At 34.5% G+C, this 27394-nt stretch overlaps 2 protein-coding genes and 1 long non-coding RNA gene across 4 annotated transcripts in view; 2 read left to right on the forward strand and 1 right to left on the reverse strand.

Moving 5' to 3' along the window:
* LOC144549020 (putative F-box/kelch-repeat protein At5g24040) overlaps positions 1 to 27394 on the reverse strand; it is a 90297-nt gene that overhangs the window by 35138 nt on the left and 27765 nt on the right. The window lies entirely within an intron of this gene.
* On the forward strand, positions 3757 to 4732 carry LOC144549022 (protein LURP-one-related 5-like). Its single transcript, XM_078297783.1, has 2 exons — positions 3757 to 4076; positions 4156 to 4732. The coding sequence occupies exons 1-2, from the start codon at positions 3837 to 3839 to the stop codon at positions 4534 to 4536; spliced, it is 621 nt and encodes a 206-aa protein (XP_078153909.1). The 5' UTR covers positions 3757 to 3836; the 3' UTR covers positions 4537 to 4732.
* On the forward strand, positions 12295 to 14012 carry LOC144549027 (uncharacterized). 2 transcript variants are annotated; one of them, XR_013509542.1, is made up of 4 exons: positions 12295 to 12420; positions 12536 to 13001; positions 13665 to 13831; positions 13922 to 14012. It is a non-coding gene; the product is annotated as an uncharacterized LOC144549027 (long non-coding RNA). The 2 variants fall into 2 exon arrangements; XR_013509544.1 differs by having other exon boundaries at positions 13665 to 13785.

Raw genomic sequence — 27394 nt, forward strand, 5'->3', positions numbered from 1 at the left:
TAGGAGACATCCTATATTTACATTTACATTCCATAGAATCTGATGCTGAGGAATTCCTTTGTAATCTGAAATGAATCATACATTGCTCCAACTAAATGGAAACTTAAGGTCAATGTATTGAATTTTTCATAGACAACATAAATAAATGTGGGATATGAAGGCAACTTAGAGGATCAGTATGGAGGTTGATGAAAAAGAACGTGCAATTCAAGGCTTTTGTGACTTGAGATGCAATTTGAACAATTTGGTGTTCTAGTGTTTTTTAGTTCAGGGTTCAGTGTTTTACTGGTTCTAGTTGATATTGTTATTTTGTGGTAGATGGAAAACTGTAATGCTTTTGTTGTTGAGGGTTGTAGGTGTCTTTGCTATTATTGTGGCAGTTGTTTTCTCCAAAAGTGAGATGCCCAACCCAAGAAGCTCTACTGATGGTGTCCTAAGCCATGAGAGAAACTGGTCTGAACTTCCACAGGACATTCTCCATCTCTTTGCCAAATGTGGCAGTTCTCAGCTCCAGTCATTGATCCTCCCCCACAACTCTACCCAATATGATAGCCTTTTGGCGACCAAAGGCTGACGATTGGGTCTATGTAGAAGGGGTCGGCAGGCCTTTTTTGGGTTCTAATGTAAATTGTACTGAAATATGATAAATAGACTTGTTTTAAAGCGTATCCATGCATCAAATAATATGTAAATTAAGATGGACAGTGTGCAACACAACCAGTACTTGAAAGTAGACAACATGTACAATAGCATTCTTAAAAACACAGCAACTAACTTCATTTCTGTGATCAAATTTGGTAGTGGCATCTTAAACTAGCAAGCAGCAGGTGAAATGTATTATAGAATATTGTGTTAAAACTAATTTGTTTAAAAACTTTTGTCATATTATCGTGTAATGCATCCTTGACTCAATATTGTAAATAAATGAGTATCATGGAGATTTTGTTTGATTTATGCAACATGGAGATAATGCAGTCACCACTGCTTAGTGCAGTTGGTAATAGTTTAAGTCTTCCTACGGAATGACAAGGATTCGAATCATACATGTACATGAATAAGGTGTGTCAATACTGAGTGGGTAGAGCCTACAGGCTACCGTAAAGTAAAAAGGAGATAATATATTTTTACACGTAAAATGCTTACAATAACAATAGACCAAAATTCAAGTCGATTCAATGGCATCATTATACTAGAATAGTACCTTGCCCGTGAGTTGCTACGGGGACATATTGTAAGAGAAAAAAACAAAATCTCATACAAAATGACATATTTTCATAAAATAATTGAGAATATATGACAAATATTTTTTCTTAAATGATATATTATATAACATCTACATGTAAATAACATACGTTAAATGATATATTAAAGAACATAATAAATGACATATCTTTTTTTTATCTTTTTGACATATTTTAAAAAAAAGTCTCAAACAAAATGATATATATATTAAATGACAAATAACATTCCTTAAATGATATAAAACAATAGAAAGGAATAAAAATAATGACCAATCAATTATCAATTAATTAAAAAAAATTAAATGATATTTAAAAAGGGAGCACCTAGCTACCCCCCCCCCCCCCCCCTAACAATTCCCCATTCCATCCCCCAGTTATTAACTACTTCAATAACTACTAACTACTTAGGTGGACCACTTACTATTTGGGGACCACATAATGTAAGAAAGATTTTACAACTGGCGCGCGCTAGTATACATCTATAATACATCAAGTATTCATCTATAACACATCAAGTATTCATACCTAATACATCAAGTATTTAAAAAAAAAACTAGACACGTTTTTAGAGGTGGGATTTTTTTTCTTCGTTCAATCTAATCAATATTTCTGACAATCGGTGATGAATTTTGCAAATCTAAAACCACGAATGTTTTTGACATAATTTTATCTTTAAAATGAGAACCATGATGATATACTTTCGAGTTGTCCGTTGTACAAGTGTTCATCCTTATCGAGAAAGTATTCATCCTCGTCGTGCAAGTGCAAATATAAAAACTGGACACATCACTCATCCATCTTTTACACGTTTTTAGAGGTGATTTTTTCTCCGTTCAATCTAACCAATATTTCTGATGATCTGTGAGAAATTTTGCAAATCTAAAACCACAAACGTTTTCTATACAATTTTATCTTTCAAATGAGATCCATGATGACATACTTTCGAGTTGTCCATTACACAAGTATTTATCTCTTATCAAGAAAGTATTAATTCTCGTCGTGTAAATGCAAATATAAAAACTAGACACATCACTCATCCATCTTTTACACGTTTTTAGATGTGTGATTTTTTTTCTCCATTCAATCTAACAAATATTTATAACGATCTGTGAAGAATTTTGCAAATCTAAAACCACGAACATTTTCTACACAATTTTATCTTTCAAATGAGATCCATGATGACATACTTTCGAGTTGTACATTGCACAAGTATTAATATCTTGTCACGCAAGTATTCGTACCTAAGATATTAAGTATTCATTTATACACATTGAAGTATTCATCTCTAAGACATCAAGTATTCATTTATATATCTCTATTTTTTTTTTCAAAATTTGTTTTTATGTCATCTATTTAATACGCAGTTGCCTAATTCACCATTAAATAGAGCTTTGTTCTTTGCAAAACTTGCTACTTCATGAGGAAGGGGAATATAAACATGAAATAGATTAATTGCATATACATATACAAAATTATTTTGATACAATCAACAGTAACGGATCTGACCCAGTAGAGACGTGCTCTAGTATTCATTCATACACATTGAAGTATTCATTCATACACAATGAAGTATTCATTCATACACGTTGAAGTATTCATTCCTGGCAGAGGCGTACTTGATTGGGATGGAATGACGGATGATCTCCGGCAGAACGTTTGCTGGAGCGGGAGCAGTAGGCGTAGAGGGAAAAAACTGAGGCGAAAGTGTAAGACGGAGGGAGCTTATTATATTTACCATTTCGAGGTGGGAGAGGGTGGGAGGGGAGCTTATCGATGGAAAAATGGAGGCGGAGGAGGAGGTGGGAGAGGGAGGTAGAGGCGGAGGTGAGGTGAGGTGTAGGAGGCGAAGGTGAGAGAGGGAGGTGGGAGGCGGAGGTGGAGAGGGAGGTGGGAGGCGGAGGTGGGAGAAGAAGATGGAGGTGAAAGAAGAAAATGGAGGTGGAAGAGAAAGGAAGAAAGAGGAAAGAAATAAAGGTTGTTAGAAATAGTAGTTATAGTTATAGTTAAAATAGAAAGTTAGTTGGAGGGTGAAATGGGGGATGAATAGGTGGGGAAAATTATAATTACCGATTTAAAAAATAGAAAGAAATGATGACAAATAAAAATATGATATAATTTACATGTGAAGATTACGTGGGCGAGTGTATGTCTAAATAAATTTAGACTTCTGTACATATAAAAATGTAAAAATAACGCATAGAATCAAAATTTTTGATCGGAGGGCTGATATTCAATTCGAAATTTTATCTTTCTTTCAAGGTCATTGGCATATTAGAACATATATGCGCTTAATATAATAATGGAGACACACAAAAATGCTAGGAACCAATGAATGGTTTTGGGGTCGTTTTTAAACATCCTTTCAATAGACAATTTGGGATCGTTCAATTTATTTCTAATTAAGAAAATGAGCCACAAATTTAATTATTTTATTTTTAAATTCTACATACAAAAGAATCGGCAAGCGGCTAGGTATATAACCAATACATTGGTCACCATTCCTAAACAAATAAATTGAACAATCCCAATTTGTCTTCCACACGCTCTTATTGCCGCATGTTACTTTCCAACTAAGGTCTACCAAGGAAGAGTAGGATGCAAGTGCAACCGCAGCACACAGAGAGCAAGCCCCAAAATGTTGACAACCCAAGGGTTTCTACGGTATGGCAGAAGTCGAGCATGGGGTTTCAAGGAAGCGATGGTTTCTCAGTGTACGACGATTCCGGGCGGTTAGTTTTTCATGTTGATAACTACTCGAGAAGGAAAAAGTATTTAATCAAAGAGATTGTGCTCATGGATGGAGATGGCAAGCCTCTCCTCAGTTTACGTCCTCAGGTATATATGTATATATATTTTTTTGAAAAAAATTGAAAATTTACATATCTACCTACTAAGTTAAAAATCAATGTTGCAGATTTTGAGCTTGCATGACAGATGGAATGCGTACGAAGTCAAAGAATGCGGAAACAAGCAACTAGAGTCAAAATTATTCTCAATGAAGCGATACTCAATGCTTCATAATAACTTTGATAAAGCAGAAGTTTCTCTAAGAAACTTGGCAGATATTAACAAGTCGAAACTAATGCCGAGTTTCAGAATTGAAGCCTCCTGCTTCGAGAAAAGTAGCTGTAAAATTTCCGACAGCAGAGGGTATGAGGTGGCGCAGATTTCAAGAAAAACAACCCTTGAAACATCCGTGTTACTAGGAAATGATGTGTTTAGTCTTGTTATCCAGCCTGGATTCGATTGCAAATTGGTGATGGCGTTTGTGATTGTAATGGATCGAATCCGCTAGATATTGACCTTCGAATACTCTAGAAATCATGTGCGCAGGAGGACAGGAGAGGCGGATACTTGGCTAAGGCGGAGACGCGGAGAGGGGGGCACGCACGGGAGGGTATTGGGTCTGGCGCGCGCAATCGGGTTGATAATTTATTAACATAACTTTCAGAGACCGATGCTTTCCATGATAATAATGTTAGTTTCCTGACTTTACATGCTTTTTTTATTTTTTTTGGGGGAAAAACTTCAGCAACCGGCACAGCTTGCTGTAGTGTTCATTGTAATGGTTCTGACAAGAACTTGTTTTGTATATATGTACATGCTAATAATAATGAACACAATTCTTAATGTTCAATGGTGATATTTTGGGAACAAATTCAAATTTACATTACTCCTGTTTCATGAAAATTTCTATAAAATGTATATCAAATTATCAGAAGAAAAATATTATTTCCCATTAAATCCTGCCTTAATTAATTGTTTTAAAAATAACTATTAATTCCTATTGTATCAATAGGAAAAAAAAGCAACTGCCGGTCATAAATTGCATAAATATGAAGTGACAACACAATTATTACAGCTTTTGTCCGAGGCATCAATGATGTCGATGTTTAAAATAATTAATTAGAAAAATAACTAATTTAATAAATTTACCATATAGATTTTTTTACAAATTTCTGTTTCGTCATTTTATTTGGTTCAACCTCCGCTTCATAAACAACAAGCAATATATGCCAATATTGATAAAAAAATAATTTTGTTCCAATAAAATGCTTGTAATATTGTAGGTTCTGATCATTTCATTTCTCCCGTTTGAAAGTTGCGCAAAGTTAGGGGGGTTTGCATCCTCTGAGATATCTGAAACATTGAGTGTTTTTTTTTTTTTGGAAAACCTCATTCAAAAAAAAATACTCAAAGCACAAATAAGGTTGGCTCTCTGCGCTATCCCCAAATAGTCACCGTACACTTCAGTCACGCAAAAGTTGAGAAATATCAGATAATACACACTCAAGTTAGGTGTTAATGAAAGTATTTTTAACTGTTATCCGACAAATATGAGTAAGAATTTTATTTTTAACGGGTATGAATGTGGGTAATAAAAGTTTTTAATTAGCTTAATTATCATATAGAGATACGGGTATGAGATATTTTGTACCAGTTACCCTAAAAAGATAATTGATAAATATCAAATTATATATGGTATATTTTTATTTATACATATAAGTACATAATTTTTGTGTTATTATATATTGATTTATATAACATTTTTTTTATTTAAGTAACATCTCACTGAAAATCTTGCCTTCGGTGACCATCTCGGTGAAGATCGCATCTCCCTTGCCTCCATTAATAATAACATAACTCATCTAAAGAAAATCTAACTAATCGTAGAGAGATAATGAAGATGCTTAAAAGTAGAGAGAGAGAGAGAGAGAAGATGATCGATTTGGTGAATCAGGAGTAGATAGAGTTGAGACACTAAATGCGCTTATATATATGGCAACTAGATAGAGTTGGGTTCTTTTTTTTTTATTTTTTATTGCAAACTAGTTAGGCTCTAAAATCTATGAGCGGTCTATGAAATAGTAAGACTTAATGATGTACACTGTCTATAAATATAACATAATTCACCATTAATTCACTAACATAAAAGAGTTGGTGAAAATAAGAGTCTAAATTTTGTCTGAAATCCTACATGACTTATTACAAACGTTTTTATTAAAAAAAACAATCAATGAATATTGACCATCATTCACACAATATATTCATGCAAATGAAGCATTGGTAATACGTAAAAATTGTGTTAACGTGAGCCACAAAAGATTTGAAGAGAAGCGGCAAACGAGGCAACTTTGATGATGAAGAAAGGAAACTATCTGCTATGATATTTTATGTAATCTTGTATTAAGAATATAATATTGGTAAGAAATATTTAGGAAATAGGCAGCATATACATGGCTGGCATAATGATCCATAAAATAGGCAACTAGTCATGTTTGAGACTAAGCTGAAATAATTCATCTGTAACAACAGATTTTTCCAATGAAATAAAAAAAAGGTGGGAAGAAAGTTTGTTAAGAGTTGTGTTATTTATCCAATTCTCAGAAGTTGTCAAATTGTTGGTGAAAGTTGTTTCTCTTTCACTGATTGTATGATAGAAAAAAATTGTTATGGATAAGTTCGATTTATTTACCACTCTGACATAAGATAAAAATATAAAATATTCACATATAAGATATAGACTAGATACGAGAGGTAGTACTGAGTACTGACCCCTGCAAAAAATAATATTCCCTATTCTCTACCATTAACTTATTTAATTGGCAGTGTATGTGGTCTGGTCCCTATATTAAACTGTAGCATTTAATTAATGGCAATTTGGCATCGTCTATATAGTATGAATGTCACGAGTCCTTTATTTTGTCTCCTTGTCTCTCGTCTCCAGTACTACAAATAGAAATATATGACCAACCAAATGCATCAAATATCCGAGGCAAACTGCCAATTAAATGAAAACCTGACACGTATTATGTCTCTGTGCGTCGGCAACAAAACTCCAAATGACAATTATAGAGATATTTAATTAATTACTGGGACTCCTAGGTAGAAACATCCATTGTAATAGTGAGAACCGTCGCCGATCCTTCGAACTTTCTTCAATAATCAAAGTTATTAATTAATTATTGAATCTCTCAATTGGTTCATCAGGTAGTCTTTTGATCTCTTAGAAAAAGAGTCACGTGCTGCTCTCATCTTGGGCCATTCAATTTCGGCCCAAACTAATCGATGATGAGAAAATTAATGAATTTTATTGGTGAACTATGGCAAATGTCCCGGCTTGTTAGAGACCCTTTGATCTAGGGTTCAAATGGATTGGATATTATCCGTCTGTATCCGGATCGGTATGGAAAAATTAGATACGGGTATCTGATATCTGAATATTCGTGCAGATTGAATTTTAATTATCTGTATCCAAAAAGTAGATATATATCATATAGTTCAATATAAATTATGAAAGAATGTATGTACATATCCACAGATATCAAATATCTAATCCGTATGCGTACATATCTGTCTAATATATGATCCGTATTTGTATCCGGAAAATGAAAGCAGATACAGATACAGTTTTACCACTATCCGATGCATATCTGATCCGTTAGAAACCAAACTTTGATCATGGTTGGTGATTTCAATCTAGTCCGGTGGCTAACTGATTGTTCCCAGGATATGAGGGATTCGGGTGGCTAACTGATTGTTCCCGGGATATGAGGGATTCCGGTGGCTAATCAAGCTAGTCCTGTAGGCACCCTTTACTATTCAAGAAATTGAAGCAATGATGATGAACTTGGCTAAAAATAGGGCTTCAGGAACGGATGGCCTATCTATCGAATTTGCTAAGATATATTGGAAAAATATTAAGATGGATGTTATGGACCTGTTCCAGCAATTTTATGATACTAATATTAATTTTAAACTCTTGAATAGAGCAAATATTGTTTGATCCCAACAAGAGATGATGCGGTTCAGGTCAAGAATTTTTGACAATTAGTATTATTAACTTGATTCCCGAGATTATATCTAAATTACTGGCTATTAGGTTATCTAAGGTTCTCCCTCAATTGATCTCGTTTAACCAAACCACTTTTTTAAAGGGTCGACAAATATCGGAGAATTTTGTGACGGTTAGAGAAATGTTGCAGAACATTTCACATGCGAAGGAATGAGTAGTCTTTTTTTTAAAATTGATTATGCCAAGGCATTTGACTGCTTAATTGAGACTTAATTTTGAGTGTCATGCAAGCTCGAGGCTTCCCAGAGAAATGGATAGGTTTGGGTATGAGTTCTGTAAACCATTTTTTCTTCGAGAATTGTTCTAAATAGGAACATGTCTGAATATTCCGGGTATAAACAAGGACTGTGTCAAGGCGACCCCTTATCTCCTTTCTTGTTCATTTTCAGTGTTAACATGTTGCAAACGATGATTGAACAAACTAATGGGTGCTTGGTAACACAACTGTCTAGTAGGTTAATGGAAACGATCCTTGCTTTGTCGTATGCAATGATCCTGCAATTATCGCTAAGGCAGATATAACTACCATGATACCTTTAAAGTTGCTGCTTTGGTTGTTCAGGAAAGTGTCAGCATTGAATATAAACTATGAAAAAAATATACTGTTTTGCCCTTGAATTTGAACAACACTGGTTGCCGTATAGTGTCCTTGGTTTTGGGTTGCATACAAACCTCAGTGCCTATCTTGTATTTTGGCAAGCCGATTAACATTAAGAAACCGAGCCAGCACGACTTCATACCTTTAATTGAGAAGATAAAAAGTAAAATTGATTGATGGCAAGGTAAAATATTATCCAAAAGAGGGAGATTACAACTTATGAAATCTGTTTTGACTAGTGTACCTTTTATTTTATGACATGTTTTGTCTTACCTAAATGGGTACTATAGTATAGTGATCAGTTATGTCAGAACTTCTTCGGGGGTAAATCACAGGGGTGGGGAAGGGTTGTACATTTGATAAACTGAGAGGTTTTATGATTACCACGATGCTATGGTGGTTTGGGAGTACCTAATAATATGGGATAATGGGAATTAGAAATTTGGCTCTACTGTTGTGTTGGTGGTGGAGGTGGTTCATTGAGCATGATAATTTGTAGTCATCCAATTAGAAGACTAATAATTAATTTTAAACACACAAGCGATTGCACCAAAATCATTGATGGCAAATGATTCTTTCTTTTGGAATCAGTTGATTAATATTAAACCCTTATTGCTGATAGCCACTATCAGCTTTTCAAAAAATATATATATATATATTAAACCCTTATTCCATTGGTGTGCACATTGGTCGATTGGGTAAATACATTTCGTATGGGTACGAAGCATGGCAAGGACCTCCTATCAGATCTCTAAAGGATGGAATTAGTAGACATCATTTTCTAAGAGTCTCTTTGAGGGAAATGCTCATGAGATGGCCCATGATATTATCTATACTGGTGAACTCGGTTCACTAGTACAAAAAACCCCTTCACCGACCCTTAATCACCGACTCTTTTAAGCAAAGCATCAGTGTTGCTCACACTATACTGACCCTTTTATTAAATAACAGTCAGCGTTGTTATTCAATACTGACGCTTTATAAACAGTCAGTGTTGGTTATCAACACTGACTGTTTTTCAAAAAAGAGTCAGTGTTGAACACCAACACTGACTGTTTTTCAAGCGTCAGTGTTGATTACCAACTCTGACGCTCTAAAAACAGTCAGTATTGGTACTCAACACTGACTCTTTTGAAAAACAGTCAGTGTTGAGCACCAACACTGACTCTTTTTCAAAAGAGTCAGTGTTTGTACTCAACACTGACTCTTTGTAAAGCGTCAGTGTTGAGTAGCAACACTGACTCTTTAAAAACAGTCAGTGTTGGTACTCAACACTGACTCTTTTGAAAAACAGTCAGTGTTGAGTACCAACACTGACTCTTTTGAAAAACAGTCAATGTTGGTACTCAACACTGACTCTTTGTAAAGCGTCAGTGTTGAGTAGCAACAGTGACTCTTTAAAAACAGTCAGTGTTGGTACTCAACACTGACTCTTTGTAAAGCGTCAGTGTTGAGTAGCAATACTGACTCTTTAAAAATAGTCAGTGTTGGGTAGCAATATCAGCAGATGATGAAATTTATGATTTTTGTACAGCAAATAATATGAATAAATTCCAAAAAAAATATTTCCTACTTTTATACATAACTTGTGACCAAATAATATTTGTAATTATCAATTTCATATAATTTCATCAATATTTGTTCAAACAAATTGAGCTAATAACTGTGGACCGTTCATTTTCTTATGAATAATCAACGGGTGATCTGCAATCAAATAATTCCTAATTTATTTTAAAATGATCATGTTAGTACCAGGAACCTTAAAAACAAAAAAAATAATTGGAGTTCCAACAATTGTAAGCTTCGATCCAATGTGTAATGTTTATAGCCTTACGATCTCGTTATATTCTGTCGCTTGGATGGATGTGTAAATGAACATCAAATTAGATAGCATTACATGCATGTTGCATATATGAATTTTGCATAAATTAAGGTGGGTTGTTCTAAATTCAATTTAATTCTAACTTCAAATTTTGCATAAAATTATTCTAATGTTGTGTATATATTTATTGCAGAAAAAATTGGATTCACCTCAAAGGGAAGCCAACAGTTGAAATTATGTCAAACACAAGCAAAACAGAGAGCATGCTAAAAGAATTACCATTCAAAAATTGTTTTATATTTCAGAATGAACAAAATTCTAATCCGATAAGATATATAAAAAAATCTCAAAAACTAAAAATTGGTTTGTTTTCTTATCTTTTTTTATTTTAATTTTTTTTTCCTTTATATAGAATTAATTTAGACATTCAAAATTAATTTATTTAAATTTAATTGTATCTAAGAAAATTATATGTTAATGTATAATAAATATTTTCTACTCTTTTTACATCTTATATGTCAAATAAAATCAAGTTAATAAAATCAAGTTAACACTTCAAATATTTCAAGTTTTTAGAAATACGAATTTAATAATTACAAGAAAATGCAAGAAGATGGAGAATCCTAAAGAAAATCACAGGTTATATGAAATGTGATTTCAACTGGGATTTTGTGTCCGTTGACAAATTTTAGAAGGGAATCCAATTAAGTAATTTGTAGATATTTTATAATACAATTAAGTCTTCCAAAATTTATAATATATTTTTAAACTTTGATTAGTTGTTAAGAAAGTATGTACATAAATAAATAATATGATAATTTAATTTATGTTGAAGAAAATAAAAATAAAAATATGTTAATTAGAAACTTAGAATTGTGTAACACATGCTCATGCAAACTTGGATCCGTTAATTAAGGGCTTAATACCCAACAACAAATATTCAATACTGCAATAACATGTTATTACACCATCAATACTGACTGTTTTTATAAAAAACAGTCAGTGTAGGCTGCCAACACTGACTGTTTTAAAAAACAGTCAGTGTTGGCAGCCTACACTGACTGTTTTAGCAAAAACCGTCAGTGATTTTGCTGAAATTTTGGAAAAAACGCGCGGCTAATGAAGCGCCATACCCCTCTCCGCCAAAAATCGAAAGTCTCAGCCAAAAATCGAAACCCTGATGGGAAAAAGGGCTCGCTGCCAAGATCCCCCACCCCTGCCTCATGCCATCCATCTCTCCATCCCCGATCCCCCACAGTACATCTCCAATTCACATCAAGCGGCGTAGCTTCCCGCAATCTCAGCCTCTGCGCCACCTCAAACTCGAAATCGATGGTTCTGATCGCTGAGAAACTCGGTGAATCTGGACTCGAGAACCTACGCGACGCTACCTCTGACTTGAAACCGACGGTTCTGATCGCTGAAAAACTCGATGAATCTGGGCTCCAGCTCCTCGTGCGATGCTCTCATCGTGCGAAGCAGCACTAAGGTCAGATCTTGACATGAAATTTTTCTGGTAGCCATGTTGATTTTTCTTTATCTTGGCTGTTTAATCAATTAAGTGATCAATTGCATTTTTTTTTCTTTCTTGGTTTCTTTAATCAAAAGGTGTCAAGAGAGGTATTTGAAGCGGCAAAGGGGCGGCTCAGAGTGGTCGGCCGGGCCGGAGTGAGAATAGACAATGTGGATTTGCAAGCGGTGACTGAGTTCGGTTCTTTGGATTGGAATTCTAACAAGACTGGTTATTTTCTTTGGATTGGAATTCCATCTGGCATGTACTGGTTTTGGACTCAACTACTGTGGAACTTCCATGTCAAAATACTTTGCCAATTTTGTTGTTGTGCAAATTGAAATCAAGAAAACAATGACAGGAGGAGGAAAATTAAAGCATTTGTTGAGACTGGTACCCAACTACTTAATACAATTTTTTTTTTTCATATTGCATTTGTTGAGACATAATTTGTATTAAATATAATTTCTGTTTTTATTCGTTTATATATAAGTTTAAATTAAAACAGAGAAAGAAGATAAGCCGGGTGGAGCTGGTCAGGTGGCTCAGGTACATAGTTGGAGATGGGGTTCTTTATTCCACTATCAATCAACTCCAGCACAAGGTTTCTTCTATTGTTTTTTTTTTTTTTCCGTTTTACTTTTTGCTTATCTCTGCCAGATCCCAACTTTGATGCTTTAATATCCGCGCTATATCCTGATATTGACAGATTTGAGAAAGAGGTATTACATCTTTTAACGCATATATTTTTTTTTATAAACTACTTGGCATGTTATATTTTCTTTTGAAATGAGGCTATGGTACTATGCATAGCGCATAATGGTCTGTACTATGGATCAAGATCAGCTCATAGAAGTTCAAACTCTTAATTTCTCTTATTTGGAATGGCTGAGAAAACAAATTACCTTCTGTTCATGATAAATGCTTTTCAGAGTCTAGAGGATGAGATCGTCAGTGAAACTGAAATGTAGTTAGTAAGACATTCCCTCTCTTTCGGCCGATTAAATTAGTGAGGTAATTGTCTGTTTTCTAGATGATAATTGTCTGTTTCATTTGGTCAGTTGCTGCTAGATGATAATTGTCTGTTTCATTTTCTGACAAACAAGGCTTATATTTTGAACAGTTCAGATCCACAATAATTGATGAAATGCTGTGCAACAATGGTCTGTTGAATCTTCCGTTTTAATCTTACTGTTTTATGTTCTTTTGCATGCTTAATTAGGTCTTTGTATCTAGAAATAATGCATTAATCCTATTAAAAGTTTATTAAAATATGTGATTAATCTTAATAGTAAAAGTTATAGGGGTGGGTTTAGATGCAAATTACTTTCTTACTTCTTGTCAGGCCTTCATACAATCCCTTTTACAAAAATAAATTTATTAGGACCTATCTGCATATTTTATAAATTGTGGTACTGTGATGAGTTACAGTGATGCATTTTTCATCTACTGTTTGGGGTTCTTAGAGACTGTTTTGACTGATGCAATGTACCAATATGCATGAGTTCCATTACTCTTCACTTGATCTAAAAATTCTAGACCATTTGAGATTAGTTATTTTGTTGGAATTACAGCATGTTCTTTTGTTTTTTTTTTTGCTGGTATAATTGAAGTAAACCAACTTTTCTCCATTGCAGGAACTATAGTTTAATGAAGATGAAAAACTAAGGAAAAGCACCAGTAAATCACCTGTACTGGTTAATGCCCGGAGAATATATCATCATACTTGTGAAATAGCATTTTTCCCATTGATCTAAGGTCCCTACAGTTTTTGATAAATTTTGAAAATGACACGAATTATTAGGTTAACAATTTTGGCCTAACTTTTTCATTTTTTCTCATGAAGCTCATATTGAACTAATCTGAACCAAAATGAACTTTTTGTGGGGTACAGGAATTTTATTGTGTCATGCTTTGTTCATACATCCAACGAGGAAGAGAAGGGTTGAAATGTCGAGTGAACAACAAGGTGTGGTTGGAGAAGGCAGCAGCCCTCACACTAGGTGAAGTGGCAATGTGAGGTTGATTACGTTGAATAGGCCTCGTCAATTGAATGTCATCTCTTCTCGGGTGGTACTATTCTTTATATTAGTTATAGGTTGCAAGAAAGAGAAACATTTTTTTTATTTAAGTCAAGTAAATAGATTTTTGATGGCAATTAACTTGGATAATTTGGTGTCTTTTGTGTGCTTTGTGGATATATGGCATGTAATTTGGATAACATGTAATTTGATAATTTTTAATGACAATTAACTTGTTTGGTGTCTTTTGTTTGTGATTGTGGCATATTAATTTTTTCATGTCAATAAATGTTGAATGATAATATATGGTTACCAAAACAGAATCATGCCAACACAGAAAAATAGTCGGTGTTGGTGCACAACACTGACTCTTTTTGAAAAGAGTCGGTGTTGGTGCTCAACACTGACGCTTTAAAACAGTCAGTGTTGAACCCAACACTGACTGTTTTTAGAGAGTCAGTAAAAGGTAATTTTCAATGGCGCTGGTTTTACTGACGCCGCTATAACAGTCGGTGTAGGGGTATTTTAACAGTCAGTGAAGGGGTTTTTTGTACTAGTGGTTCCAGATTTCAATGATCAAGAGGATTTGCTTAAATGGTGATGGACACAGGATGGCAGGTACACATCTGCATCAGCCTACAAGATTATGGTATCAGGGGGAAGGTGAAGTGGAGACATGGTTATTTGGCATAGCTTTACACCGTCTAAGGTTAAATTTTTTACCTATCTATGGTTGCATAACATGCATGTGTATGCGTGGTCTGCTGTTTGCGTGAAGAGAAGACGGCTTGGGCTCCATACTTTATCTAATATGGGGCATCTGGAAGCAAAGAGATGAGTTTATTTCTAGAAATAAAATGTTGCGTCCAAGGCTGTTGGCTATGAAAATTATGGAGGAAAATGCGCTGTGGATGAATTGTTCTAGGAAGGTGAGTGGTGCAATAGCTAATTGATGTAGTGGGAGTGGGGTATTGTTTACTCACATAATGTATAGTGTGTTATGAATTTGTTGTACTAATCACATCTATGTTCAAACTTGGCAGCCCCTACCAAGCATTTAAAAAAAGTAAAGAAAAGAAAAGAAATACTGAGATATTAGACGAAATCATTATATGCAGCTTTTTTTTAGAGCTGTAATGAATGTATCAGATAAATTTATAGCAAGTATTCTTGCATCCTTAAAAATGCTGATAATCATAACTCAAATGGAAGTCTCTTGGAGCCAACATGCATGCATGCAAGTAGTAAATCTGTTAAATTTGTTATTTAGAGAGGTTGATCTTTTTTATTTGGAAGGTTAGTGGCTAGAGAAGTTGATAATAAATGTCTTATATTTAGAAGTTAGTGGCTAGAGAAGTTGATCATAAATGTCTTATATTTGGAAGTTAGTGGCTAGAGAAGTTGATCTTTTTTATTTCGTGAGAGGGTTTTGCGATCTTGGAGAAGTCTTTAATGAATCGTCAAAAAAATGTGAAAAACACCATCAGGACCTACCATGCTAAGTTTGAAATTATTTGTTTGGTAAGTAATGATTAATATATTAACTATTTTTAATGATTAATAAATATACCTTTTTAAGTAATCGTCAAAAGAAGTTGAATGATGGTATATAATTATTATTTTTGTTAAGTAAAGATTTGGGGCTGGTCACCATCGGGTATTTTTTCTTGCTCCTCAGCATATAGGGCACTTCAATAGTGAAATTATGAGATTAAAACGGATAACTCAGATCTCATTCGGAGGCCACTCATTTTCCAAAAGAAACTGGAAAGCAATAGAGAGGCGAAACCCTAAATCTGGGCCGCCACCCCTTCCACCCTTCGGCCCCTCTCGCCTCTCCAACCTCTCCTCCTCTCCTCCTCTCCTCCTCTCTTGTCTCTTACGATAAAGTGGAGACTGGAGATGAGGGTCCTATATATATATGTATGTCATAACGAAAATGTCAAGACATTAAATAATCTTATTTTTGTTTAATATTTTTAAGTGCTGTTTATGAAGGGTGTTGATCATTTTATAAAATTTGCTGTGAAAAATAGAGAGAAGAAGAATGTAACATTTATTTGTTGTCCTTGTCGACAATGTTGTAATATTAAAAAAATTTATGGCTCTTCAAATATTAAAACTCATTTGATTTGTTATGAGTTTAAAGAACTATACATACATTGGATATGGCATGGTGATCGAGGGTACTGGAGAAATTAGTGATGGTATTGGGTAAACAAGCCATGGTTCTGGTAATTTTAATATTGATTTGGAAATTGCATCGGGGAAATTGGTGCAGAAGATGTTAGCAATGGAGAAATTGGTAGTGATGATTATGATTCAGATCATAATGATGATGACAATTACGAAAAGTTTGAAGGCAAGTAATGATTGAAGTGATAAAGGTTTCATTGAATTATTAGACCTTTTTGTTGGAAATTAAACTGGGATTGTGGTATTGGATATAGAAGAGAGGAGTTTATAATATAATTTCTATTATTACTCAAGAGTACAAAGCCTTTGATATATTTCTTACACTCACGCCTCACTCTATTTAATCTCTGATTCTATAATTCTATATTCACATTATTTACACACCTCTCCTATTTATACATATAACAATGTCGGTTATGATTTCTCTAGAATATCTTGATACAAGGGTATGGAACCTTCTAAGTACACTATAGTATTTTCTAGTATGCTCCATTATAACCGATCATATAAAGTCGGTTTCTATTTCTTGAATAATCCAGAAGAGTATAATTGGATTTGGGCCTTTTCCAAATATTAGTTGGGCTTTGGGCTTCGGTGTTGTTATCTTCAAAACTTTTAGGAGACATGCATCTGGATGAAAACGAGCTCCCAAATTAATGTTACAAAGCCAAAAAATGATGTGTCGATTGCGTTTGAAAGTACAAAGAATAGATGCATATCCAAATGATTGTGTACTGTTTCAAAATGATTACAAAGATATGCAAAAATGTTCAAAATGCGGTGCATCCCTGTATAAGACATATGAGACAAATGACTAGAATAATTACAATGAGTAACATCAGAGAGACCTCTAACAGAAGTCGTACATTAGCTGCCCGTGATATCGAGAATTAAACGTTTATTCGAAAATGCTAAAGATTCAAAATGATTGTGTTGGCATTCCGATAGCCAAAAAAAATGATGAAAAATGATGACATCTCTCAAATGCTCTTGAGTGGAGAAACATTGATAGGGACTTCCCGGTATTTGGTGGTGAAAAAGAAACATAATGCATAGATTTAGTTCAGATGAAAGGAGGAGCACAAGAACAACTACGGAGATATAACTAAGCAATTATAATAGTGATATAACTACAATCTAGTGCTAAATTTTACTTCTCATTATATAAAACCATGTAACTTTAATAATATAATCGACTTAACACATTATTATTTTTTGTGTGAACATGGCAACATCAAAATCTAGTCTGTAAAAATTATTTAAGAACGTTGATCCTCGAGCATCTAATATTATTAAAACAATATTGCTAAAATCTATATGAATGGTGCATGTATAGAAACCAGTATGAATGGGAATTTGTCCATTATTTGCTTAAATCTATATAATTTACCGCGTGAATAATTTTGTCTCCCCACAGGCCACAGCTGTCGAATCGATATTTGCTAGGTGTCGACAAATCGGCAGTAGATGGTTCCAAAAATTTGGTAGAATTTTGGAACGGAGAAGATTCTCTTCCAAAAATTTGGCAGCTAAATAGGGAAAACTCAAGGATAAGGCCCGCGACAAGCTGGCCCAAGGGGAGTCTTTCAAAAGGTATAAACGGGCCCAAACAAACCCTAAGCAGGCCAAGCTCATGCTTAAACTCTAACGGCCTGATTTACAAAAGATTAAACGATATTATCGTGGAATTGTAGAGGTTTGGGTAATTTGAAAAAATGCTTCGTGGTCCAAAATGTCATTCGGTCTTCACGTTGTGATTTGGTTTGTTTATATTAAATGGAGTAATATAGATTTTTCTTATGTCTTAATGGTTCTTCCTAGTTTAGAATCTCTCAATTGGTTCATGAGGTCTTTTCAATCTATCACCGTATTTCACTTTCTTCGTACTCGCAACTGTAATTTCTTCTAATTTTTCTCGATCATTTCAGTCTCTATCACTCATTCTTCTCAGTACATGCTTTTAACTCTTTCTTTTGTTTCGACTATTATCATTTTCACTGTTTATTCCATCAACTCTTTTTTTCCTTCTTCGATTTGTCTTTTTATATTGAAATTTTTTCTACTTTTTTTTTTCCTTCAAAGGACAAACTTCTTGAAGTGGCTGAAAAATGTGTCTTCATTACATTCTTGTAATCGATTTGTGTACTTGTTTTGATAATTTTTTTCAATTTCATCTGTTAGAGTTTTTTTGTAGTTAGAGTAAATGCTTCACATACGAGGTGTAAATGCTTAATCCGATTTGGTTTGAATGATTTGTAAGGTTTTATTTGATTTTATTTTACTTCTAGGATTGATCTAACTGTATTTATAATCTCTCAATTGGTTTATTAGGAGCTCTTTCGATCTCTTGGAGGAGTTATGTGCTGCTCTCATCCTGGGTCACAGGCCATTCAATTTCGGCCCCTACTGCTTCAAGTCAACTCAGGCCGGTGTTCACTACTAGAATCTGTGTTTTTTTTACAGGGGTAGTCCAAGTTAGTTGTATGGTAGTGAATGATCCATATATATATTTTTTTTAATTTTGTAAAACCATTTGCATGGGCGTCTCATGCAAATTGAATGTTTATCCATGTAAATGTCTTCTATCGGTTCATGTAAAATAAAACTTGGAGAACCAGCACCAATATGTCAGGTAGTATATTTTATTAAAGGTTCATATATACAAATACTTATTCTTTTTTCATGTAAATAAGTCTAAATTATTGAGACATTAGTTGCATGGGAATTCCCATGTAAATATTTTAATTTTTATGTTTATATGAATTTATACTAAGGGTTCATGTAAATACTCGATCACCATGTGCATTTAAATAATCTGGATTGTCGAGATCATTATTTACATGAGACTACCCATTCAAATATGTTTGAATGACTGGATACAAAGATATTTATGTATATTTGATTTCTCTTTGAATGGTAAATATAATTATAAATCACAACAATAACAATAATAACAGTGCATAAAAACCTTCATTATACTGATAACATTCATTTGCAAATTAAATTCACATTAAACATAATATAAAAACCATATATTGAAATGAACATAAATATTCATATTTTTTGTTTAATTTTACAAATATTAGAATCAAGTCATATTTAGCTATACCATTAAAAAAAACTGCACATGCTAGGAAAATTAAGGAAGTTTGGTTATACCATTAAAAGAAGGACAATTCTATCTTGTTGACGAGAACCAGCCCGAGTCGGACTCCGATTCGAGATCATACTTGTTTTGAAAAGCGTGCAACTGCAGTTAAAGCTGGACCATACTTTTGAAGATTGATCATCAACATTTTCTAAAAATATTAATAGTTATTTACACTTCCCAGATAGTCATTTATGTTTGTTGCAAATTAATTCCTCCTTATGGCTTATAAAAGAAGAGCATTTGTAAGAGAAAACAACTTTTTTAGTAGAAATGTTGACCTGCTATATTCCTGACAAGAAAGTAATAATGATGCAAATGATGATCATAAGGTGCATGTTTTAACAAGATCTAATTCAGAAGCACGAGTAGTATTTCCTGGTAACAAAGTAATGATCTTCTTCTTTTTCATTTTATTTTTGGTTTTTGAAAACTATTATGTATCTTCTTGATTAGAATGACAAAACAAAATGAGAAAGGGAAAGATACAATTTTTTTTTTTTTTTGAAAACTTGGTAGTAGCTAGAAAGATACAATTTTATGAAGAAAGAAGAGCAATGACCCAATCATTTCCATGCAATCTGGAATAATTTCTTATATGTCATCAAATGTGTTCCAATTTTTTTCAATGAATATTAAAACTACCCTATCTCCTTCATTAATTACTCAAAAATCAATAATTTAACATGTTGACATGCATTTTTTTTTCTCTAGAGAGAGGTATGGAGGATATTTCTGATGTTTCTTAGTGACATAATTAAAGGATATTTTTTTCCAGATTACAAGAATAATATAACTTAAGTATCAACTGCTGTGGTGAACGTAGCTGGTTTGCCTATTAGCACTAGGTGGTCGCCTAAGGTAGTTTTTTGTCTTTTTTTTTTCTTTCCTTTTTTCTTCTTGTGGAAAACTTGAAGTTTAATTCTGCCAAAACTAAAATCTCAAGTAGTGTAGTAAATTCAAGAAGAACATAATGAAGGGGGTGGGGGTCAGTGATACATAGTGATGTGATGTCAGTATTGTTCTTTCTTGATTTGTGAGTAGTCATTAGAGCTACAGTGGAGAATGAGAAATATGGAGGAGTTGAATTATACATTGGGCCTACAAGTGATTAGGCCCAAGTTCTAAATTTTGGAGTTGAATTAAAAGAACAGGAGAAACAGGAGAATCACTGAAGGGAGGGCCCCACAATGGCAAACTCATCCATTCACCTGTCGTGGAGGGAGTCAGTTACAAAAGCGGGGACCACCAACGCTACTGGGCCTATCTATCCATTCGGGAAGTAACTGGAGGGTTTGCAAAGGAGACATACAAACAGGAGATGATGAAAATGGAGAACTCACTGGAGAGGTGATTGAAATTTGTTCAAATTGATTTTGTTTTCCCTGTAGCCTTAGATTTGCATATTTGATCACTTTAGGAGTAAACTGAAATAATGTGATTGCAGGAAAAGGAAATTCATGGAAAATAATGGCATTAATTAGTTACCCTTAATTACTAGCACAATCTCATTACGCATTAATTTGCTCATAAGGGATCTGTTATTATCTCAAGTACAGTTTTTGAATAGGTTGCCTTCTTCCTTCTAGCGACTTATATATTTAGGAAAAATTAGTATAATTATATATTGTTGCACGTCAATTGGTTAGACAAATTTTGCAACACCTTGGTAAAAATCACTTACATTGCTCGAATTGGAACAACTTATCTGAGGTTTTAACATTTGCTTTCACACTCTCTCCTCTGGAGAGGACAGCCTTTTTAATTGTTTTTAGTGCGACTTGTTGGACGGTGTGGAAACATCGGAATGAAGTATGTTTTAATAATGCTCACCCTAAATCAGCTCGGTCATTGATCTATTTAATAATTTCTTTAGTGTTGTATTGGACAGGTCACAAACATACCAAGAACACCGTTCAGTCCGAGACCAGAGCATGGATGCCTACTGAGGAGACTATGGAGACTATTCCGTTGCGAGTGATCTTTCCCGATGAAGAAGACAGCATCTCCTTACATTTGGCAGAGGCTGAAGATTATTCTGCTTAGATATGGCTGTTCTATCGTGGTGATTCAGTATTACTTAGTAGTTATGTGCTCTATGATTACTTACCTGTTTTCTTTTTGCGTGTTAATCATCTATGCAACTGAGTTCTTGTTGAATGAACGTTTTAGGACTAGTTAAGGATGATGCAGAGAAGGGGTCGCTATAAACCTCTATGGATTACCCATTTTTGTAATGACTGTGTTGTTTCGTTTATTAATGAAACCGGGCCTCTGGCCTCTTTAACCAAAAAAATATATTGTTGCACTTTTGATTAAGACATCTAGCCTGAAATAAATAAATGATTATCTATTTTATATACTGGCCATCAACATAACACTTATTTTAAACATTCTTATGATATATACTCACTAGAAAACTTCAAAACTTAGATTGAGAATGAAATCCGTGAAACGCCTAAAGGTCAAAAAGGTGCAAAACATGATAAATTTGGGAAACGCCTAATGAGCTGGCAGTTTATTATGAAGAATGCCAATGCAACAGGCAGTTTAGCAAATAAAACGCCTGATCAACTGGCGGTTTTCTTTATCTTTTATTCGACAAGCACCCGGAGCTGCATCCATGGAACCTGCATTCATGAAACCCTAATTTATGTCCTATATAAAGCCTACAGAAAACACTGACAAACAACATCCATGGAACCTGCATTCATGAAACCCTAATTTATGTCCTATATAAAGCCCACATAAAACACTGACAAACAACCTATGCTACACGTAAGTTATATTTGCAAAATAAAACCACAAAGCTGGATAACACAACTCAAAATCAGACAGTTTGTATCTCATCTACCTCCATCAGAGCAAATATCTTATCTGATCGTTGTCCACATTTTCTGTAGTTCCACGCTAGACATCTTTCAGCAAATATATTTCGCAGCAAATTGAAAATGAGACACCAGCAATTTATCAAGTTATTTATGAATTTTTTTTTTGATGTGGTTTTCTTGTACATCCAAAAAGAAAAGGAACGCTGCGAAGTTTTGCTTCAGGAACTCAACGGTCAGATGCAAGTTGTGAAAGTAGAGAGAGAACAAGCTATTTTAGCGTTGTATGAGGTTGAGTCAAAGAGTTGATGAAATGAGGGGAACTACTGCTATTTACTACTACAGCTAGCAATATTACTATCTGTATGTACACGAGGAAAATAAACTACAAGAACAGTAAGCAAACCTCACTATAAATGAAGTAAGAAAATCACCATTCCATGCCACGTTCACACCCCAACAAGAGAAGGAAACAATGAACTAGAACGAAGGGAACTTTTCTATTGACTTATTTATTCAATCATGCAAGAAGTACAACTATTACTGTTTCCATTTGCTATTCTTCCTATTCCCATAAGGTTTGTTTGGTCATATGTTCCTATTCCCATAAGGTTTGTTTCGGCATACAAGAAATGGAGTTGGTATAATTCACTAGTTCCTTACAAAGAGAAGGTTTTAACTGACCATAGAGTTGGAAATGAAAGCACCACAAAAAACAAGATTGGGACATCCCCGACTTGAGGCTGAGAAGATTGGAAGTCTATTCTCACAACCTTGAGCCCCTTTTCAATAATCCTTTCATCCAGGTTGCCTTTAGTGGTTAATAGATCAACTTAAGTAACGTGATGCTAAAGTCAGCAAGATTGCGGCTTAAAAACTTAGTTGCACAGTCAGAAAACAACTCAAGCAAAGTGAGCACAAGTGAGGGCAGGTTGACGAATGTGAATAATTAAAGGCTTAATTTAATCTTAATTGAAAGATGTAAGCATGAGTATGCAGAATTGCAAATGGCTGTGATCAGAAAAATTGAACATGAAATTATGATCCACTTTTTTTTTTAATATTGTAGCATCTTGAATTGATTTACACTCTGACATTTGATAGAATTAAGTATTGTTAAAGCTGCTTAAGTACAAGCCAAATCAGCTTCCAAATTAAAGGATAAAAAGATCCAATTCTAACTGTCTTAACAGTTAACACTGAAATGTGAAAATTTTACCCGAATACCAGAAGTCAAAACGTAACTGAAAAACCAAAAGTCTAAAATAAGGGCAGCTGATTAGGTTTTTGGAGGTGATTCTCGGAGCTTTAATTGCTGGACCGATCAAACTGCTTCAAGTTATATAAATAAATCCCCCTCCCTGATTCGCAATGAAAATTTAGAAGAAAGATACTTAAACAAGATAAATTGATTCGAAATACACGAGAGGAAGATCCCAGTACCATGCTGCGCCAAGCACAGAGACGCCACTGGAGATGGCGATGCCAATGGCAGAGAAGGTGTACGGCGAGATCTGCACCAGCACTTGCGAGAAAGAGAGAAGAGAAAAGGAGAAAGCTAATGATCGCAAGAAGAGAAAGAGAGATCGGAAGTGGATCTGATCATGCGAGAGATGAAGGATAGAAAGAACGGAGCGAAATAACGCTAAAATTAGAAAGTTCAAATGAATGAATCAAAACAAAAAGTAAAATTTCGGTATTCGAGAACAAAGAACTTTGTAATTATCTTTTATACCTATACGAAGAGCTTCCTTTGTTAAGTTCCTCTATTAGTCAAATGGATATTGGCATAACGCACCAAAATCTATTTTGATCGGGCTCTTACCGTCTCAAGCCCAGACATGTTATTCAGAACCACTCATATGAACTTGATAATTCGTTTTGCTACAGAGCAGAGCCGGTTCAACAAGTTAGGAGGATAAGTAGAAAGACCACAGCCACTTAACACTATCTTTTTATGTTGATCCAATACAAGCCCAATAAAGTATGGTTTCTAGAGATACAGAGTAGAGAGCAAGAGAAGGATTGCCTACCAATGCTGACCGTTGGAGGCATTGGATAAATTAATCGGTAATTACCGAACTTTCCTATCAGCCAATTTTCATTTTGAAAATGCGGAATTGTGAGCAGAGTCAAATTCTCGATTTTCTTGCTAAAGATAGTATCATAACTACCGGGCCTACAACACAAACATCGACTACTGAACAGACAATCCGAGTGAAAGAGAAGTCGCCTCTCCCGCAGCAGCTAGCTCAAACAAAGGTCATGAGTGACTCAAGGGCGGAGCATCAACATCAAGCTTGTTTATGGGTGATATTTCTAAGCTGTCTCATGATAGTTTTTTTCGTATTTGTTCCTCAGGTACCTAAGATGTCCCAGTCTAAACAAAGCATAAAGGTCTTGTTGCTTACCGCACCAGATTTCTTTTGACCCTTCGTGCTATATGAATCATATGATTCATATAACTCTCTTCCTTATCATTGGAACAATGATCATTGCTACCACCAGCATTTTCTTCCTCATAATAAGCAAGAAGCTTTAAAGCAGCAGAGTGGAAAGCATGTCCAGCAGGTTCAAACTGTGGAGCCTTCACAGAAAGGAAGTTTGATGCAATAAGTATTGGTTAACCCTTCAAAATCTCTTCTGACTGACTGAGTATAGTGATGAACCGAATGGTTGTGCAGACACTCATATGTTGCAGCCTCTCAGAAGTCAGGCTTCACAAATCCTCAGCCAGACCTGCTCGAGTCCAGTTTGGAGAACCTACAAGTATATAAAAAAGAGAGATATTTATTAGAATCCATCTGAATATAAGCCCAGAAAAACATAATAATACCTCTCTCTATCGAAGCTGATCTTAGAGGATCAATCTTCCAATAAGATAACACTCCATAGTAAAGAAATTCCTATTACTGACAGGCGGATGCTTCAGTTGTGGAAGAAGTTGGACCAGAGGAGTAAACTGTGTACATACCGTTAATAAAGGTCTTGAGAGAGAGAGACGTTTCTTATCTGGTAGATTCTTTGTATTGTATTAAAGCAAGCGATTATCCCCCCCCCCCCTCCTCCTCTCCGGGTTTCAATCTTCTTCCCAGCTAGATGTTCAATTACCGATCTGACCTGAGAATAAAACAAAATATCTCCTGACGAGATTATGAGGGGTGTGATTGTGATTATCTATTAACATGTTCCTCAATTTTTGAATAATAATTATTTTTATTGGTATTTTTTTTATGAAAATATGTTATTTTTTATGAGTAATTTTTTATCCTATAATATGTTTCCGTTACAACGCACGGGGACGATACTAGTACCAGATTATAAATGTCGCAATAAAAATCTGTTACAATAAAAAGAGTTATTTTTTTTCGAGGAAAGAAGTTAGGTCATGCCCCCATTTCATTCCAATAAAAAGCTGTTACAATAATATTTTACTGGAATGGTAACAGATACAATTTGCTCAAAACAGGTGAGTTCAATATATAGCAGTACCCTATCCTAGAAAATTAAAATAAAACAAACTAAGTCCTTCCCCCAAAGCAAGAAATGGAAAACTAAAGTGACAAATTAACTAAAAGATCAAGAACAGACTAAGAAAACCAACTAATTTTCTGTGGAAAACTACTGGGTTCAGACTTCAAGGTCAGACTCTGGCCGTCCCACATCACAGTTGAAGTACTTCTTCATCCAGGAACTTTTCTTCTTTTCACTCGAGGGTGACTTAACAGCTCTTTCTCTGTGTGGTGGGCCATGAATGGGCTTCTAATGGTCTTTTTCACCTCCTTAAACATGCCGGATATAGCGCCCTTCATGGAGGCCAGGTAATTTTTCTTTATCTTGGAACCTGATTCCACTTGCACCTCACAAGTTGTCTGAGTTGTGTTGGAGGTGTTGTTCTGGGAGACATGCATGGAGATTGATGCCCGGCTAGAGCTAGGGTTAGAGGACCCAAGATTGAGTTTGGTTAAATTAGGAATGATGGGTATTTGGGAAGGGTTGGGCTGGTGATAAACTGTCTTAGAGAAGCGGGTGCGTCTCAGCAAAGAGTTTGAGTCGTGTTTGAATAGGTCCTCCATTAATCAAGTTCTCTGTCACAGTTTAAATGCCCAAATTAAATGGGAATGGGAAAAACAGGTTGAAAAGTAGATTCAAATTCAAATTAAACAGCGCCCTAACCCCTTGAAATCTATAAAAATTAACAAAACAAGAATCTATGAGTTCCTTGGTTTTCACTAAACATACAAGAAATTCTACTTCAATCTCTGTCAAAAACAATCCTTTTCCACCGCAGATTTGGCAAGGAACATTATTTATTAGATGCCTGATATAAAGTATCTGAAATTTTGAAAAAATGATGCAAAAGGATGAAGACAGAGCAAACCTGAGAACCAAGAAAAGGAATTAAGCTTGTGTGGTAGTACGGTGAAGAGAAAAGAGAGAAACGTAGCTAGTTCTTCTCTATTGTGTTCTATTTATAGAGAAATGTTCTGGTACCCCGAGCTATCATACCCGAGCGTGTCCCCCCAGTAGTCTAACAGAAAAAACTTTCAATGTTGTCTAACTTCCATTTTCAGCGCTAATATCAAAACATTTAAAGTTATGTTTATAACATTTTACAATGTTACTCGCAAGAATGTAAACCTCTATCTGAAAGCATTAAAATTCTAAATCTGCATAGTTTAACTCCTAACTACTTTTGTATTCAAGCCAAAAACGGAAAGATTCATTTCACCCACTCTTTTTTATTTTTTCTCTGATCATTATAATTTATTTTTCTAACAATCCGTGATGAATTTTACGAATCTAAAAATACAAACGTTTTTTATTCGATTTTATCTTTCAAATAAGATCCGTGAAGAAATACTTTTGAGTAATTTTAAAGTCATTTGTTTTTTTTAAAGTAAAACTCATGAGCACTTTAAATTTTCAAATTTTTAAATCTCAATCTACAACCATTAAAATTTTCAAGGCTTTGTACATGAGGTTTATATGCTTTGTAAATGCAGTGTTACTGTTGAGGTTTATATGCTTTGAAATGTTATTATTGAAGTTTTAATTCTTTGTACATGAGGTTTATATCATTTGTAAATGAGCTTTGTAATTGCAGTGTTATTGTTGAGGCTTATATGCTTTGAAATGTTATTGTTGAGGTTTTAATTATTTGTACATGAGGT

This window comes from Carex rostrata, chromosome 34, assembly GCF_964058835.1.
Source record: "Carex rostrata chromosome 34, lpCarRost1.2, whole genome shotgun sequence".
NCBI classification, from domain to species: Eukaryota; Viridiplantae; Streptophyta; class Magnoliopsida; order Poales; family Cyperaceae; genus Carex; species Carex rostrata.

What these genes read in the sequence shown, in the direction of transcription:
- LOC144549022 (XM_078297783.1), top strand. Translation starts at nt 3,837, where the DNA reads ATGCAAGTGCAACCGCAGCACACAGAGAGCAAGCCCCAAAATGTTGAC. An exon ending in TCCTCAGTTTACGTCCTCAG is followed by an intron (nt 4,077 to 4,155) that starts GTATATATGTAT and finishes TCAATGTTGCAG; the next exon opens with ATTTTGAGCTTGCATGACAG.